This window comes from Exserohilum turcica (genome assembly GCF_000359705.1).
Source record: "Exserohilum turcica Et28A unplaced genomic scaffold SETTUscaffold_16, whole genome shotgun sequence".
Classification (NCBI taxonomy): Eukaryota; Fungi; Ascomycota; class Dothideomycetes; order Pleosporales; family Pleosporaceae; genus Exserohilum; species Exserohilum turcicum.
This window is the reverse complement of record NW_007359981.1, coordinates 166,808-183,558: the sequence shown is the minus strand read 5'-3', so window position 1 is coordinate 183,558 and position 16,751 is coordinate 166,808. Positions and strand designations below refer to the sequence as shown.

Sequence of the window (16,751 nt, the reverse complement as noted above, 5' to 3'; positions counted from 1 at the left end):
CAAGAGTATCTTGGATACCTGGTGAATGCTGACACAGTTTGCTGGATCCAGAGGCACAAGATCACCAGGAAATTTCAGAGCACCCCTGGTACTCAGACCCAGAAGATGGCGCCAGGTCGAAGCCAGTTTCTTGGCGTAGGATACCGCCGAGCACCGCCACCGGTCTACGAGGTCCAGAGGGGCGTCGATCAGTAAACTAGGCAGGGCGCTTTCCCGTGACATTCCCGGTAGGCATATGCGGAATAGGTCACAGCAGGCCTGCAAGTACCAGGTATTCAAGGAGATGAAGGCAATCAATCTGGAGCTGGAAGAGTATGCGAAAAGATTGCGGTCAGTCAGACGGAGGTGAGCAGGCAAAGCCGCATAGAAGCGCTGCATACGCGTCTCTAATGAGACCAGAGATGCAATCATTGCTGCATCACCAATCTGAGATGAGGACGAAGATCTTGCAATGACGCGTTTTGTCACTCTGGGATTACCGTCAGCACTCCGAGCCGAATAGCGTGTCAAGGGGTGGGGTTCGGGTTTCTTACTGCAGAATCTCATGCCGCAGCTGCATCAACACGACAGTATATGCACTGATGCCAAGGCCTTCTTGAGGTACATGTCCGGGATCATCGCTCAAAAAGACGGGTTGGCGACTGCGCTCGCGAAGAAAGTCGTCCTCTTCCAGCGGCAGCGAAATCTGCATCCAGCGCGCAGGCATGGCCACAAACTCGTCAATACCACCCGAGTGTAACTTGTCCTGTATGAATATACCCCACGCTAGCCTTCTCTGGCATTCCCGCAAAGCAATACCCTCGCTCTCCGGAGCAAGCCGACTCTCTTTGTTGAGCTGGATGCCAAGCGCCAATCTGGTCGCCGTACCCAGTATCAGCCAACTCCTGCCAAACTGGCGATAGGAAAGGTGTTGGTACAGCGAGAGCACCATGAGCTGGAGATTGAGCAGGGTAAGATTATTCATGTTGGTGGAAAGGTACGAATCGACGTCTGTGGCCCATTCCACAGACAACTGCTTGCCTGCTCTCGAGCGGTTCAGGTATCCAGATACAATGGCGCAGATGGCCGTGCTCAAGATGGACGGGATCCTGTCATGGTACAAGTCCTCGAGCAACGAGGGGCGGTGGAAGAAGTTGTACCCAGGTATATGATAGATGTAGACGAAATAAGCCTCGATATGCTGCGACAAGACGTCCCTGCTGAGGAACCTGCGGTCTCGACAGACGTCCACCGACGGTGTTTGGTGCGCCGCCAGCGGATCAAGAGCAGGGGGCGACGACGTTGGCGCCGTGGCGAGTTCAGCTTGGCCGACCAGGGGGGCAGCGCTCTGGATCATGGGCTGGTGGTGCTCGCGATGCCATGGCCGCGAGTTTTCCTCTGGATACATGCACCCGCTGTTACTTTGCTGGCACCGCTGGCACCGCGGCCGCTGGCCATCACACCGACTCTTGCGTGCACGGCACCCGTGGCAGGCGGCCGTGATGCGACGGCGTGCTGTGCCCGCCTCGGTGAGAGCTTCAGTCGGCGTGCCCAAGGCCATTGTGCGCATGATGCCATCGCCTGGGCGCGGAAAGGTGCAGTTCAGTCGCAGGCGACGGCAATTGTGGCATGGTGCAGCGCCCCCTGAGCATTTGACCTGATGAGATTAGGCCTGGAACAATGTATTCGTCTCTCAACAGCAATACCTTGCGCAGCCGGCACGTTACACAGCGGGCTGAGTTGCGGCTAGGAGAGGGATTCGCCATTAGAGCTCGCAGCTCGTGTGAAATGTGGAGAGAGTGAAGAGCGAGATCCGGGGGCCAAGAGTTGTGGAGAGTACGAGAGCTTCGCGCACACTCAGCGCGAGACGCGTAACGAGTCGGATGTCGTCGCCGCCTGTCCGACTCGCATCGGAGCACATACGGCCGAGCTGTAAGCATCCCTACCCTAGTACTACGCCTACTAAATAGTCGTCTATGTCGACCAAGACGGATTGATTGTTTGGAACAGTGAGCTCTTCTCTCGCCACAAGATTGCGAGCAAAAAAAAATGACAGGCAAGAAGAACATTCTGCTCATGGTCGCCGACGACCTTGGCCGCGACGTCGTAGGGTGTTATGGGAATCGCGCCGTGAGTACGCCCAACTTGGATATACTCGCAGCCTCTGGTAGTAGATTCGATTTTGCATATGCCTCTACGGCGTCTTGCAGCGGGAGCCGGACTACGCTGTACACAGGCCTGCATACACATAACAACGGCAGCTATGGCCTCACGCACGACAAAAACGGATTCCAGACTCACCCCGATATCGAGACAATGCCGCACGTCTTCAACGAGCTGGGCTACAAGACCGGCATCATTGGAAAGGTCCATGTCGCCCCTGATGCGCAGTACCCGTGGCGAGTGCGAGAAGAAAGCGGAACCCGCAATGTGGCCCATATTGCCCATCGCACACGGGCGTTTTTCAAAGAAGCACTGGACCACAACGAGCCTTTCTTCCTGACTGTCGGCTTCGTGGATCCGCATCGAGATATCCCGCACCGTGGGGGCTTTGGCAACAACCGCATACACGACGAGCGGATCCCTGAGCGCCGCTTTGCTCCAGACGAAGTGCTGGTCCCGAGCTGGACAAGTGATCTCCCGCTCGTCAGGCAAGAGCTCGCAGAGTACTACCAGGCTATCCACCGCATGGACTGGGGCATTGGCGCCATTCTGCAGCATCTGGATGCCCTGGGCCTTGCCGAGAGCACCATGGTAATGTTTCTGAGCGACAACGGGCCGCCGTTTATCAATTCCAAAACAACGCTGTATGAAACGGGTGTGCGGCTGCCTCTGCTCGTGCGAATACCCGGGTTGAACTCTGGAATCGCCAATTCGCACATGGTGAGCTGGGTAGACATTCTGCCCACGTTCCTCGACTGGGCTGGCCACAAGGGGCGCCAGCCCGCAGAAGGATTCTTTGGCCCGCGACGAGGCCGCTCGTTTCTCTCTGTCGTCGATGTGGCTGAGCCTCCGGCGCAGGATACGCAGTGGAGCCGCGTGTTTGGATCGCATACTTTCCACGAAGTGACAAATTACTGGCCTACGCGGTACATGCGCGACCGCCGCTACAAGTACCATCGCAATGTCTGCTGGCGGCTTGACTTCCCGTTTGCCATGGATCTATACGCCTCTCTTTCCTTCGAGGCTATGCGCAACTCTGGCGATGCGCAAACAGGGAAGCCCGCTATGGTCGGGCAGCGCAAGCTCAAGGACTACATCTTCCGGCCGCCCGAGGAACTGTACGACCTGGACACTGACCCAGCTGAAGTACGGAACCTAGCCAGCGACCCAGCGCACAAGGACAAGCTGTTGGAGATGCGGGCTGCGCTTGAGCAGTGGCAGAATGACACGCAGGACTTGTGGCTGTGGAAAGACGGTACGAGCATCTGGCGGTATCGCATGCATGGCTATCATCGCGATGGCCTGCAGATCCCAGATCGCTTTGATTTCGATGCTGATAACCCCGGCAATCTCGATCCTGCGGCGAGCTATGTCGAGTTGGATCCTGGAAAGGTACTGCTGACACCCGTCGGAGGGATATGAGGGTTTGGACTGCACTTGTGGGCCTCCTGGAATTGTATTATATTCTTCCACTGCTGTAATCGGCATACAGCTACCGTCGTGAGTCAACGATAGGATTTAGAATACATCTCGATCATGAAAGTGAGCTCTTTCGTGACAGTATAGGCGTCCATGATGGTGTTTTCAGACGCTGACTTATCGAATCGACGTACTTAATAGGCAATATCGACGGGTGGCAACGGCCCAATTGCCTAGGAAATAGTAAGCAGGCCATGAGTACATGCAAGAATACGACCTCAAGCGTTGCCAAAGACACCAACATAATTCCTCCACTGCTAGCTTCGCCGAAAGGGAGGTCTAGCGATGAAATCATCCTAGTATTGGATCTGCAGCATCTAGAACTATGTTCTAGCGTACAAGCAATATTGTAGAAATTTTGGTATCTAAAACATCTATAATTAGACATGGGTCAGTTATGAGCAGCCACGTACACTCGTAGAAAACATTAGACATGATCATATTTACGACATTATTTTACATTACACGTAGCGTCCGAACCCGGCATTCGCTCAAAACATCAACAGAGCCGCAACAGTGCCGACGATAAACGCGCTGACAGCACCCTGGCCAAGGGCTGCAGCTGCATTCTGGGTCTGTTGGGGTGGCACACCAGTCGTAGGGGAAGTACCGTTGGTGGTACCATTGGTAGTGCTATTTCCAGGGACAACAGTGTCCTCTCTTTGGCGGTCAACCTCCTCAATGCGGCCATCAAGCTTAATGTCGACGGGAGACTGGGACTGGATGTACGAGGTCAAAACCTCATCTTGGGTGTCGAGAGTAACAAAGTCGGTCGTGGGCTCGAAGAAGTTGTCGCCGCCGCCGGCGATGAAGTCGAGCGTTACCATTTGGTACTTTGTGTCGTTTTTCAGGGGCGCGTCGCCAATGGTCACGGCGATGAGCTTAGTATTGTTGCCGTTTTCGGGATTGTATTCGATCTTGATGCCAGAGCTGACCTGCAGGAAAGACGTGACTTCTCTGCCATTGCCTACGTTGACTCCAGTCAAGATGCCTTCGATAGACTCCCAGAGTGTCTTTCCGTCAATCTCGACTTGCACAATGGCGTTGCCAAAGGGGAACGAGGTGAGGACCTCGCCGCGAGTGATGTCGCCTTGATCGATGGTAGCGCGAATGCCGCCGGCGTTGATAAGGGCAAAATCGACATTTTCGGTAAGGTTCTTTCGGTACGCAAACATGGCATCGGCCATGAAGTCTCCTAGCAAGCATTCCTGGCGCTGGCAAGTGGTCTGGTCGAGCTCGACCTTGGTTGTGCCCAGAACCTCGGCAGCAAACTCCTCAAAAGGAATGCGCCATGCTTCAATCTCCTTTTGCAGATCCTCGTCCTGCTTTGTGGTGTTGGTGAGGTGGATGGGTGCACCGTGGTACGCAAGAATCTTGCCCTCGGGGTCGTAGGTTACGTCGATGTAGCCAACATACTCGCCCCAGCGGTAAGAAGTAACGATGAAAACTTCTTCGCCATCCTTGTTCTTGGTAATGGTAGGGTACTTGCCCTCGGCGTCTTTCATATCACCAAGCAGGGTGTGGCTGTGACCGCCAATAATCAGGTGGAGACCAGTAGTCGATTTAGCAAGTTCCTGGTCCTTATCATAGCCAATGTGAGTAAGAGCAGCAATTCTTGTGATGTTGGTAGTGGCCTTGATCTTGTCAATGGCTCCTTGCACAGACTGCAATCATTAGTAGCTGGCCATCGCAGTCGGTTGTCAATTGCTATACGTACCTCAACCGTGTTGGAGAAGACGGTTGTCACATCAGAGTTACTGAGACTAGCTGTCTCTTCTGCGGTAACGCCAATCAAGGCCAAGTTGTGCTTCTCAAAAATCGTGTAGGGCTTCACTGTCTTGTTGACATTCTCATCCTGCGAGTGCACATTGGCGCTGATGACGGGAAATGTGAGATTGACGAGAAACTCTCCAAGCGCCGCATCGCCGCCGTCAAACTCGTGGTTGCCGAGCGTCATCGCATCGAATTTGAGTTCGTTCAAGACTTCGGCAATCTTCTCGCCACCATAGTAGCTGTAGAACAAGGTGCCCTGAAACTCATCGCCGGCGTTCAACCACAGGCTGTCCGCGTAGTTGGGGCGCTGCTCCTCAATAATGGTCTTGACACGCGCATAACCTCCGTAGCATCCGCGCTCCGGCCGGGTGCAGTCAGTCCCAGAAGAACTAAATTCGTCCAAATGAGCGTGTACGTCATTGATGTGGAAGAAAGCTGGGTCATGTGAGTGATAGCCACACTGCAAGACGGCGTATAAACTTACAGATGTTGTAGTTTCCGTCGGCATCGAGTCCACGCTTCTGTAGACGCTGGCTGTAAAGAGCATCTTCTGCATGGGCGACAGCCGTCAATGCTGAGAGGGCGACCAGAGCCGCACTTGAACGAGTGTCAAGCTTCATCTTCACGGATGACTCGGGCAGCTGGGCGTGGAATCGTCAGTTGGCGCGAGCACGAAAAAAAAGACATTTTCGCGGGCAATCAGTTTAAGTATTCTGCCGACAGGACGGTCTTCTCCGGCGTCTTCACGATGCTGGCCTTGGCGGATCTTGGAGTGGCCGTGCATATGGCTGGGCAACTGCCTCTTCGAGTCTGCTGCCAAGCCGCCTGTGATAACAGTCTGCCAATCGCAGCGACACGTGCGACGTCTGTATGCGGAGCTCCCGTCTGTCGTGGGCGTGCCTGAGTGTTGCAAGGCCAAAGGCATCGAGATGCGCGGAGTTGCCGCCAGCAGTGGGCTTGCGTGTCAGGAAAAACACATGTCGTAGGAGTGACGCATGTGCCAGCAATCAAGGCGGCCCCAATCCGAAGACTTGGAATGCTGAAATGGTGGGATAGATGGATGGATTGCCGTGTTTCCCACATCCTGGATGAGGCATGCAAGCCCCAGAGACCCCAGAGTACGGTACATGGATACTAGTGCCTAAAAAAACTGGTTCGCCGGCACACCTGAGTCGACTGATCCAGGGCTAAGACGCCGGCGGACAGAGATCAACGCGGTGTATCCTCGGTGAGTTTCCTCTAAAGGTTGTGGCCGCCCGTCAAGCCCATCCGGCATCCATCTCAACTTCGTTTTCGCAAAAAAAATCAGAGCAGCCGGCCCAAGATCGATCCCCAGACGTCGTCAGCATGGTCGTTCGGATATGTGGGGTCCCACCACTTGCCCCGCTGTGCCGAAAAAGATGCCCCAACTTTGTTTTGATGGGTCGATCCTGTGACACAACTAGCATGACTGACGCAGCAAAGAATAAAATACCATAACAAAAACCAATCAGCACCCAAATACAATATACATCGCCATCTCTTCAGACCGATCTCAATATGCGACCTTGCCGCTTTTTCTCGTTGCAGTTCACTTGAGTTGGTGTTAGCAAATTGGCTCCGTCATGATCTTAGAAAACATACCTACATTGCCTTCGTTACTCGAGGTCAAGTCGCGACATGAGCCGGTTGCAAGCACTTGAAGGACCTTTTCACAAAAGCATCCAAACTCTGCTCACATCTCGTAACCGGCCAGCGCAATGGCTTCTTGTGGGCCGCAACGCGCTTAGTAGGGATAGCTGCAGGGAGATAAGGCTCCTTGAAAGATCCAAAAACCCACACGCGAATGCCCGTCTGTTGACCGTCATTCTTGAGTGCTCCCAGCTTACCAAGAGTGCTCAGGTCTTGCAGCGTGCCAATGTCGTGTGCCTCGATGGCCTTTGACGCTTGGAGAGCAATCTTGAAGTCAGCATTGCCATAATCAAGCTGGCCCAAGCCTGGCTGCTCGCCCTTGGCAAGAGCTTCTTCACGGCGACGTGCTTCGTATGCTTGGACACTGGCGTAGCGATTCAGGAAGCGATGCTTGAGTGTCAGACAGCCCTGGCCTGTGCCTTCAAATAGTTGTGCATTCCCGGAATCTGCTGGAACTACTTTGGAGCGAAGCAGCCTGGCAAGCGGTAAAGTTGGCAGCTTGGCAGTGTTGTTACAGGGGTAGACGTGTGGCTTGATGGGTCCCTCGATGAATTGGACTTGCTTCTTAGCTACAGCAGAGTTGGATACACGCATAGCTGATCGTAGAGTGGGTTTTTCAGTATGTGATCCGTCCATCGCCGCTTTCTGACAAGTTATCGTGCTTACTGATCGATCAGCTGGAGGCTTCCGTGTGGTGACAGGGTGTGGCTTCGAAACAGAGACCGTATTGCGAGCAGGTTTTGACTTCACTGCAACCTTCTGATGACAAGCAAGAGACGCGGTACGAGTCTTGGTTGGCAACATCTGGGGAGCGCTGGACTTGGTTGACCTTGAGAGTTTGGACTTTTCGTCACCGTGAGGCTGAACGACAATCTTTGTAGTCGCTTTGCAAGGCTTTGCTGCTGCTGATGACTTGGCTCCGGTGGCCTTCAGTCCTTCGATGCACGCAGTTTGCTTAGTCATGGCGGCCGATACTGGCTGCTGCAGTCGCTGTGCTATGGTGTCACTTTTTGGAAGATTTGACGCATGATCAGTACCGAGTGAATCTGAAGCCCATCAGTTCATGTCACAACTCACTGGGCCCGATTAAATTACCTTGCTCATATCCTTTCGCGATTACTTCGCTTCTAGGACGCACACGTGGCATGCCAACACACTCGGCGATATACTTTGGGGAGCGAGCTAGCCCAATGAACCACGGCGCCCTGTCAGTTCGAAGTCCCAACATCAGTCGCTTTGTTCCGACAAGCTTTCGTCCCATAACCTTGAGGATGCTTGTTTGCTGGTCAGGGCTAACGGACTCGTCGAAACTGTCGTCGTTGAACATGAGCGAAGTGCTGTCCATTTCGGTATCGCCGGTCATAGTGGGCTCATCTGAATGCAGGCTTGAGTCTTCAATACCCATGTACTCTGACTCCAACTCTTTCTTGAAACTTGCATCATCCGTCAAATCCTTGTCCAGATCTTGCATGGCCGTCGTCTTGGGTCTATGGATCACACTTGGCATCCTTGCCCAAAACTCGCTTCTTTGTCGAAGATTGGCCTGCCTCAATGCGGCAATCGTTGGTCTCGGAATCTTTGTTCTCCTAAATCCTTCCTTGCTATTTTGATCGTAATCTGCTCTAGCCTTTGCAAGCAGCTTGGGTGTTCGAGGCGCTGAAGCGTCCGGACTTGTCTTTGGAGCCAATACCTTGGTTGCGGGCATCTTCTGCCTTGGCGCAACTGAGGTAGTGTCTGAATTCTTGTTGCAGGTTTTTGTTCGATAGAGACGCTCGTACAGAGGCATGATCGGCTGCGTGGTGACACTAGTATTTAGTGCAGCGCGGCGCATGTCGGGGACGCGGCGTGCAGGAGAGAGAATGTTCACAGCTTTGTGCGTTGTCGCAGACGATATTGCTGTCGTGTCTTGAGAGGTTGTCAGATATCCTTGGTATGGATGAAATGAGAGGTGGTTGTACTCACACGAAGGCCAAAGTGGTGGTGAGGGGAGTGAGGTGAGAGGCAGGATTGATACAGGAAGGGGCGACTGTGCAAACACCCCGATGCTGTAGCAACGCGTAACTTTAGGAGATCTGAGCTGAGATCAGATGGTTAGACTATATCCAGGACTGGGACACCATAAATCACTACATACGCAGGTTGCGCTTCAGTCGTGAGTGGTAGTGTACATCGCCGTCACTGCAGAATGATACCAATACCGGCGAAAGCGAGATCATACATTGTTTTTTTTGAAGAAAGGGGACAGGATATCTGAATGAGAGCATTGTGAAAGATTTGCGGCAGCATCCATGACTATTGCAACAATGTCATCCAAAGCAGACGACATTCATCCCTAGTGTTTGTATTGTTGCAGTCCTTGGTCAGTTCCAACTGGCTGAAGAATATCGCGCTCAACTGCACCGGCCAGGGATTCAGACGGGTATATAATCAGCTTCTATGGCAAGCCATGAAAGGTCCAAAAGCGATGCTTTCAAACAACTCGCCTACGCTAGAAGATTTCTGCCTCAATCCGTACTGCATATAATGAACAACTCCAAAACCACACCTTTAGTTTCTCTGCCATTTTGCAATCAAGAATGGTGTCTTTTGCAGAACGACCAAAGCAAGACAAACCCGTCAGACATCTCAACGGCCTGAACGACATCCGCTTCACCACTCCCGCTCACCCACCTACCTTCGCACCCCCAACCGCAGTACGCACACATGGCCAATCAATCCCGCCTCCCGGCATCACAGACTACACATTTGAGCAATACAAAGCAGCCAACCTCGACACCGACGATCAGCACGCCTTAATCGGGTACTTACGATTCGAACTGCCCGCCACCGACCGCGACGAAGTGGATAATGCCTTGCTACGCTCGCTAGCACAGCAACTGCAGCTTGCTACATATCTTTCCTGTATGTAAGATGATGCAGGTTGAGCCAGCGGCAGTGAAGAGAATGCTTGACGGAGAACTTCAAAGGGCGTATGGCGTACATATGGAGGAAGATGTGCTAGAAAGGAAGAACTGCGTTGGTGACGCTGGCACACAGGTTGAGACGAATGAGTTGTGTGGTAAAGAAGAGCGCCCTTTGGAAGAAGGAAACAAGCCCCCTGTTTTCTCACCTGCAGTACAGACAGCTGTCGCGCAGCCTCGTATCACACCCACAGCGCCAGGTCAGCATGCGCATCTGCCAGTACAGCGGAAGCTAACGCAGCTTACATCGGACGTCGATCCAGAGTCCACGCGACCCGTGCAGTCGGAGCTGCCAAGTGCTGAAGCGGTATGCATGGCGCAAGATGACTGTGATGCAGAGCCGCCTAGAAAGAAGATTAAGAGGGCGGCGCTGTTGAGCAAGGTGCAAAGGGATGTTAAGGCGTATATTGCAAAGAGGAAGAGGGCGAAACGAGGGGTTAGGATTGTTACGATTAGGTCGGATAGTGCGGCCAGTAAATGGAAGATACCTAATGGAACATGAGTGATGCAGTTTGTATGCATAGTCGTGGTAACTGGATGTAACTAGGCGTGATCGGAGGTCGGAAGAGACAGTGTAAGCGCTTGGGGAGTGAGAGTCGCCACCTGATGTAATGGTTCAAGCTGGGTCTGGAAATTCAGAATGTACTATATGTGGGCTGGTAGGATAATTCTGGTCTCCATAGTATGCTTGGCCAATGGAGAGAATGAATATCTAGCGCAGAGAAAGTGAGTGATGTTATGGGTTGCAGAGCTACGATTGCTGCCATTAATGAGCTTGACTAGTATCGACAACGTAGTCCCCTGAATTCTTTCATGACTCCTTGAATGGCCAGGTATTTTTATTAGGGTAATCTTGTAGGCGTCTTTCATGTAATGGAGTACTTGCATCGTCAGCTATCTGATGAGACTGAACAATCTGAGAAAAGTCAGAGAGGCTGCGGCTATCGGAAAGGCATGCAGTCGGTTCCCAAGAACATGTATCCCACCCCACCGTATAGAGACGCCTCTGACGACGTGTTTGCAGAAACTCCACATACACATTCAGGATACCCGAGGCTCACGCCAAAGACATGTGATACAAGTACCAGTGCCATGTGCAAAACACTCCTAATAATGCTCTTTCAGCAGAGCAATACAAGACGTTATCAGGCCATATCAATTAAAACCACTAACTCGGCAAGAGTTCCAATGTCGCTGCTGCGTCTCCAGTTATTATCTCCCAAAACCGGCAATGCGTATTTGATCCTTCTCACATTTCTTTTTCGACATTCTCGGTTCCTCCTTTGTCATGCATACCCTGCGTGACCTCCTGTGGACAATCACCCTATTGTTGACTCCCATGTCCAATATTTACGCTCCAATAAAAGCTGTGAAGCCAGTTATTTTCTGCGGCTGACAGGCACAACAGCTGTACCTGACACTACAAGGCCAGTCACGTGCTAGTGCAAAGCTCGCTGCTCGGCTGTGATTGGACAGCCCCAACCCCACATCGTCAGGCGTCCCAGTTCAGCTCTCCACGTTGCGTCCAGTCATGGCACCCCTCCTGCACCCACGGAGCCGCCGGTAGAACGACGTTGAATCTCCCAATCCGTCGATACTCCTTCTCTGCCACACTACGCATGCAAGGCGTTTACCGCTCTTTTCCATGTCCAGCACTACACACGCTCTACTTTTACACTGCCAAGCACACTTCGCCGACGTCATGGCTTTGCCTGCAGCATCAGGAGATGAAAAAAGGGCGATATGCAGTGTGCCTCTAGCCGATCTACCGAAAGGTCAGCTCCGGCCCATGCTCCTGCAAGGACGTTGCAAAGAACCCACCCTGGATGCCATAGGGTCACATCTGAAAATACACGGATTCCAATCGACCCCTGCGCTTCGTCTCGCTTCCAGGGAAATGGGCGGCGATTTCAGATGCTTCCCCAGCGCCCAGCGTCGATTGGCTCAACAGGCCCAAGATACGGTGAGAGGGTGACCTTGCAGAAAGATCGCAGCATGCTGCCCATAGGGCTGACGACTAGGGCTGACATGCATCCCAACTGCTATCCGCGATACTGAGGACCCTTGGCTTGCTGTGCGGTGGAGCCGTTACCGCTACATACTCAGAGCAGCATGGGCCCATGTCGTGGAAAATACAGGGCGATTCGGCATTCTCACCCATGCACGCGCGGGAGGATCATGGACGTGATGGATTCCAGCAGCATGGACAGAATGAGACACTGCCCACCGCTCGGGGACGAGAGGGCCACTCGGCGACCTTTTCCTACGGTTCGGGACGGCGACTGCTATTGAAACGGCTTGCCAGTTACCCGGCACTACCGATTAGCGTTCAGGAGATATTCCCGGCCTTGTGTGCTAGGCGACGAAGCCATTCACGGCCCGCTGTGCGAGTAGCACACCACGCGAACGGTGCGATAAAGATAATTTCGCCAAACCCTCTGAACACCAATGAAGGCGTATATGCGTCACGGAGGTACAGACACAGCGTCAGCGCAAGGAACGGTCCACGCGGACGCACTGCCAATCCATGGTGTAGCAACGATATGACAGGACAAGAGTCGGTCAGGCTCCCCGCCGTAGTCGACTAGAGATAGTTAGCGTTCCGCCCCGAGGCTAAAGTGGCAGCGTGCACATGGCGCTCTCCAGCGAACAACCACCTTGCGTGCCGTAGTGCATCCATCACATCACCATCTGATGCGTCATCAGCTCCTGCGTACGGCTGAAGACATTGGCCAGTGCACTTTTGTCCGATGGCCGTCTCACCTCCCTCTCAGCCCGCTGTCACAAACGAGGACTGCTGCTGCATCTATTCGGGGGCGCCGCATGCAGCTGATTCGCAGTGGCTTGGAAGCGGGAGGGGTTCCAGCGGCTGCGCCCAGCAACGCCCTGGTGTCTGGACTGCCCCACTTGTTTTCTGACGAGCTCTTAGAATACCTCACTATGCATGGCAGCTTGTGATGCTCTGTTTGGGGGCTGAAAGCCATTACCCACCTCCAAATCTTTATAATCCAGCTCCCAGCCCCCGATGGACTCCAGACGCCTCAGCAAGTGCAGCCAGCCCCCGAGCCATCGCCATCAAGTCCTGAATTAACAATGGCATCGAATGGCACGCACAACGACTTCATCAACATCACCACGCCACATTCGCGCGCGCCCAGCATGATACAGGAGGCGCCAGCACACTCGCCGCGCCCGCGGCTACCTGGCCGGAAACAAGCGCCGCAGAAAAGCATCGACGACTTCTGGAACAAGTTTACCACAAAGCACCCTGGCAAGATCTTCACCATCCTACCTGACAATCTGTACGCGAAAAGCGCCGCCGCACATGCGCCGAAGGGATCCATCCCCGGAGTTAACGCACTTGCATCCTACGAAGAGGCCAAGGAGGCCTGCATCAGAAAGGTCGCAAAGATTGTCAAAGAGTGCCGCAGACTAAACCAAAAATACCGAGATCCACACTTCGACATTGAGTCAGACTTTAAGCGGTCACAGGCCTTTCCCGATACACCAGCCGATTGTTTGACTGGACTGAACGAAGAAAAGACTGATTTCCATCCGCAATCAGTCAAGAGAGTAGAGGTGGGTGTGACGGCACGCTTTTGAGCGCAGTTGCTGATTGCTCTAGGACATCTTTGACAACCCGCGATTCTTCATCGAGGGCCCATCGGCAAACGATGTACGTCAGGGAAACGATGGCGACTGCTGGTTCATGTCGGCATTGGCGACCATATCGAACAAGGAAGGATTGATCCAACGAGTTTGCGTCGCTCGCGACGAAAAGGTTGGTGTATACGGCTTCGTCTTCCACCGAGGTAAGCACCCACCACAGCCGGGTTTTGCATATCCACTAATGCCGTACAGATGGCGAGTGGATCTCAGAAGTCATCGACGACAAGTTGTACCTCATCAAGGAGAACTTTGACGAAGCAAAGCTAGAGCGCTACCACTGGTTGGAGCTGCAAAACCGCAAGAGCCCCGAGGACGAATATCGCACCGTCATGCAGACTGGCTCAAGGGCTCTTTACTTTGCCCAGTGCAGCGACCCCAACGAGACATGGCTTCCACTGCTTGAAAAGGCCTTTGCCAAAGCCCATGGAGACTACAGCGCCATAGATGGTGGATTTGTAGGCGAGGGTATCGAGGACCTTACTGGAGGTGTTACCTCGGAAATTTTCGCCACCGATATCCTAGACAAGGACCAGTTCTGGCGAGAGGAGCTGATGAATGTCAACAAGACGTTTCTTTTTGGATGTGGCCAGATGGGCGGCATTTACGGCTCACGCAAAGGCATCCAGGAGAAGCATGCATACTCGGTCATGGAAGCTCGTGAAATAGATGGCCAGCGCTTGCTCAAGCTACGCAACCCCTGGGGCCGAGCTGAATGGACCGGACCTTGGAGCGATGGCTCAGAAGAATGGACTCCTGAGTGGATGCAGAAGCTCAACCACAAATTCGGTGACGATGGTGTATTCTGGATCTCATACAAGGACCTATTACGCACCTACCAACATTTTGATCGCACCAGGCTCTTTGGTCCGGAGTGGACAGTTTCACAGCAGTGGACGAGCGTCAATGTCCCATGGAGCGTCGACTACCTCGACACTAAGTTCAAGATCCATCTCGCCAAGGGTGGACCCGTAGTAATCGTACTCAGTCAGTTGGACGACCGCTACTACCAGGGTCTCGAAGGGCAGTACGAGTTCAACCTACAATTTCGTCTCCACAAAGACGATGAGGAAGAGTATATCGTCCGCAGTAACGGCACATACTACATGAAGCGCTCCGTCTCTACAGAACTTGAGCTGGAAGCTGGCAACTACACCGTCTTGCTAAAGATCAAGGCTACCAGGATTCCTGAAAACCCAAGACCGGACGAAGTCATCAGGGCAACCTGCAACAAGCGCCGAGAAAAGCTTCTCTCTATCGGACTATCGTATGATCTGGCTCATGCCAAAGGTCAATTCAGAGAGCAAGAAAAGGATGCCTTGGCGCGTGAGAAGGAGCAGCGCATTGAGCACAAGAAGGCCGAGATGAAGCGATCACACGAACGCCGGAAGATGAGGCGCAAGCGAGCCGAACTCCGCGACCAGAAGAAGGCCGCCAAAGAGACGCGTAGACTTAATCCTTCCAGAGACATTCAAGAAGTCGAGAGGAAGCTGCGAGATCTTCCTGGACTTGGCATCAACGTCGAAGAAGAAACTAGGACCTCTGGAGACGATGAACCAAGGCCCATGCACCAGGTCGTCACTAGACATCACCGTGCATCCAGCACCGGTACCATTGGTGAGCGATCACCCAGTCCTGGTGGAGGATTTGGTGGCCGAGGTGGATATAACAAGGGCAGAGATGGCTACAATGCTACTCCACCTGGTGCCCTACCTAGTCGCCGTAGCTTCCACCGCGACAGCTCTGCCTCTGACATGACTGAGTCGATGGCGTTCCAAGGGCGAGGTGGCTACAACTTTACTCCACAAGCATCACCTGCTGCCCACAGTCAGGGCTTTCAAGGCCGAGGGGGGTACAATCAGAACATGCCAGGGGAGTTCCAAGGAAGGGGAGGTTACAACCAAAATATGCCAGGAGAATTTCAAGGGAGAGGAGGTTACAATCAAAACATGCCTGGAGAGCTGCAGGGCAGAGGTGGATACAACCAGAACATGCCAGGAGAACTCCAAGGCCGTGGCGGGTACAATGAGGCGCAACTGACAGATTCCCCTATCCCGACGCCTTTGCCTACGCCCGCCCCAACGCCGCTGGCAGATGAGTTCCAACCAGGGGTATCATCACAGCGCCCCGAACGGCTCTCTCCAGCACCATCGCGGCGCTCAACTCTTACACCCATCCCTGGTATTCGACCTGGCATTCATGTCACGCCTGGACGAAGTGCAAGCGATTGCTCCCATCGCGCCCAAGACGGCTTTGAATTTCACGACATTTCCGACGATTCATCCTGGGACTCTGAGATTGATGGCCCTTGCTCGCTTGACTCTGATGTCTGTGACGGTGACGACGACCTGCCACATACTTTCTCTGAGCAGAAGCCCAAGTATGTGTGGTACAACGGCAACCGCTACCCCTATATCGACGAAGAAGACGAATTTGAGCGCGATCCTTGGAATGCAGTCTGCGTCGTTGGCCTGCGAGTATTTAGCAAGGACAACACCGATGTCACAATCGAAGTCCACAACGGCGAGGGCGAGCGCAAGAAAAACGGCGACGACGCAAGCGTCACTAGCATGGCCACCATGAGGCGCAAGGAGAAGGAACTCGATGTCGACGATAGCGCAGTTGATGCTACGAGCCCGATGCGCACAAGGAATACGGGGCTTGACGATGAGCTAAAGGCTCGAGCTGAGGAACAAAAGCTCATTGACCAGGTTGGCAGTGCTCCGGCGGGTACGGAGCTCCACCGCCAAGGCACTTTGAGCTAAGTAGTGAGGAGGTGAAATTGATCATGATGCGGCCATGTGTACTATGAAACAAGACATACTTGAGATACTTTATTTTCGGATTCAGCGGGTTAGATTGGGCGGCGTTTCTGGGGTACTTTGGCGTTTGGTGTATTTTACAATCTAATTCATTGAATATGAATTGTGATTTTCGAGTTTTATACTAAGATAAGCGCCTCGTATTGCATCAGCACCGGAAATCACTGTGTCTGCCGCTTGATTCGCTATTCCTATGTACGGAATGGTACTTCTCATGGCGCCTGGACCGTCACAATGT

General features: G+C 53.3%; 6 protein-coding genes across 6 annotated transcripts; 3 read left to right on the top strand and 3 right to left on the bottom strand.

Annotated features, from left to right (window-relative positions):
- Positions 1-219: 219 nt before the first annotated feature.
- Positions 220-1,725, bottom strand: SETTUDRAFT_129758 (uncharacterized protein; the record flags this gene model as incomplete). The annotated part of the gene is made up of 3 exons (XM_008025983.1): positions 1,686-1,725; positions 534-1,636; positions 220-445 (listed from the first exon to the last, which is right to left on the bottom strand). Coding segments are annotated over exons 2-3 (1,242 nt in total), but the record flags the coding sequence as incomplete, so codon positions are not given.
- Positions 1,726-2,028: 303 nt separating this feature from the next.
- On the top strand, positions 2,029-3,564 carry SETTUDRAFT_160577 (uncharacterized protein; the record flags this gene model as incomplete). The annotated part of the gene is made up of 1 exon (XM_008025982.1): positions 2,029-3,564. The coding sequence occupies one exon, from the start codon at positions 2,029-2,031 to the stop codon at positions 3,562-3,564; it is 1,536 nt and encodes a 511-aa protein (XP_008024173.1).
- A 483-nt stretch (positions 3,565-4,047) lies between these two features.
- Positions 4,048-6,056, bottom strand: SETTUDRAFT_129755 (uncharacterized protein). Its single transcript, XM_008025981.1, has 3 exons — positions 5,879-6,056; positions 5,339-5,829; positions 4,048-5,285 (listed from the first exon to the last, which is right to left on the bottom strand). Exons 1-3 carry the CDS (start codon positions 6,012-6,014, stop codon positions 4,113-4,115), a joined length of 1,800 nt encoding a protein of 599 aa, XP_008024172.1. The 5' UTR covers positions 6,015-6,056; the 3' UTR covers positions 4,048-4,112.
- A 985-nt stretch (positions 6,057-7,041) lies between these two features.
- On the bottom strand, positions 7,042-8,929 carry SETTUDRAFT_108217 (uncharacterized protein; the record flags this gene model as incomplete). Its single annotated transcript, XM_008025980.1, has 2 exons — positions 7,042-8,055; positions 8,186-8,929. Coding segments are annotated over 2 exons (1,758 nt in total), but the record flags the coding sequence as incomplete, so codon positions are not given.
- A 712-nt stretch (positions 8,930-9,641) lies between these two features.
- On the top strand, positions 9,642-10,527 carry SETTUDRAFT_38766 (uncharacterized protein; the record flags this gene model as incomplete). Its single annotated transcript, XM_008025892.1, has 2 exons — positions 9,642-9,966; positions 9,995-10,527. The coding sequence occupies 2 exons, from the start codon at positions 9,642-9,644 to the stop codon at positions 10,525-10,527; spliced, it is 858 nt and encodes a 285-aa protein (XP_008024083.1).
- A 2,562-nt stretch (positions 10,528-13,089) lies between these two features.
- On the top strand, positions 13,090-16,628 carry SETTUDRAFT_46881 (uncharacterized protein). Its single transcript, XM_008025935.1, has 3 exons — positions 13,090-13,604; positions 13,651-13,837; positions 13,887-16,628. Exons 1-3 carry the CDS (start codon positions 13,119-13,121, stop codon positions 16,454-16,456), a joined length of 3,243 nt encoding a protein of 1,080 aa, XP_008024126.1. The 5' UTR covers positions 13,090-13,118; the 3' UTR covers positions 16,457-16,628.
- Positions 16,629-16,751: the final 123 nt, after the last annotated feature.